We start from the raw sequence: 573 nt of genomic DNA, 5'->3' as shown, positions 1-573 counted from the left end.
ATAAAATGGTTCTCCATAAAACTGTAGATGTTAGGCACAAATAAAAATGAATAAAACACATGAAACATCTAATGTATCCTGTCTGCGTCATGTGATGTGGGTGTGAAAGCTGATAAATCAAAAGGTTGTTAGAAATTTTGTTTGTGTATTAATAAATGTTTTATGTTGTTCCTTCCAAAGCTAAATCGACTGAAAGTACGTGCTAATGATTCTGGTGAAATCTAAAGGGAAATGATTCAGTGACAGACCCTCACAGTTTCCAGGTCAGTCCCTGCAGAGACATGAAGTTCAACAGGAAGCAGAGGCACGACATAACGTCTGACCCTTCATTCAGGCAAAGTAAGCGTAGAGAAAAATGTTCACGCTGACCAGCAGGAGGGCGTTGGCACAACAGAACCTGGACCAGAACACACTCTCTCGAATGCTGGGCACTTTGGGAGCCGGGGCCTGGTCCGAGCATGGTAACGCTGCGATGCACAGTCCTGCCCCCTGGCCACAGATCACGCGACGTGTTGGCTCCGAGCCTGCATAATCACCAGACACACACACACACACACACACACACACACACAC

General features: G+C 45.7%; 1 protein-coding gene across 1 annotated transcript; it reads right to left on the bottom strand.

The window, feature by feature from the left end:
* Window positions 1–7: 7 nt before the first annotated feature.
* Window positions 8–524, bottom strand: LOC106512714 (sodium/glucose cotransporter 5; the record flags this gene model as incomplete). The annotated part of the gene is given in 1 exon segment (XM_014001272.1): window positions 8–524. A coding segment is annotated over 1 exon segment (194 nt), but the record flags the coding sequence as incomplete, so codon positions are not given.
* Window positions 525–573: the final 49 nt, after the last annotated feature.

Source organism: Austrofundulus limnaeus, unplaced genomic scaffold, assembly GCF_001266775.1.
Source record: "Austrofundulus limnaeus strain Quisiro unplaced genomic scaffold, Austrofundulus_limnaeus-1.0 Scaffold10781, whole genome shotgun sequence".
Classification (NCBI taxonomy): Eukaryota; Metazoa; Chordata; class Actinopteri; order Cyprinodontiformes; family Rivulidae; genus Austrofundulus; species Austrofundulus limnaeus.
Note: the sequence above shows the minus strand (reverse complement) of the source record. Positions and strands in the feature narration are given on the sequence as shown.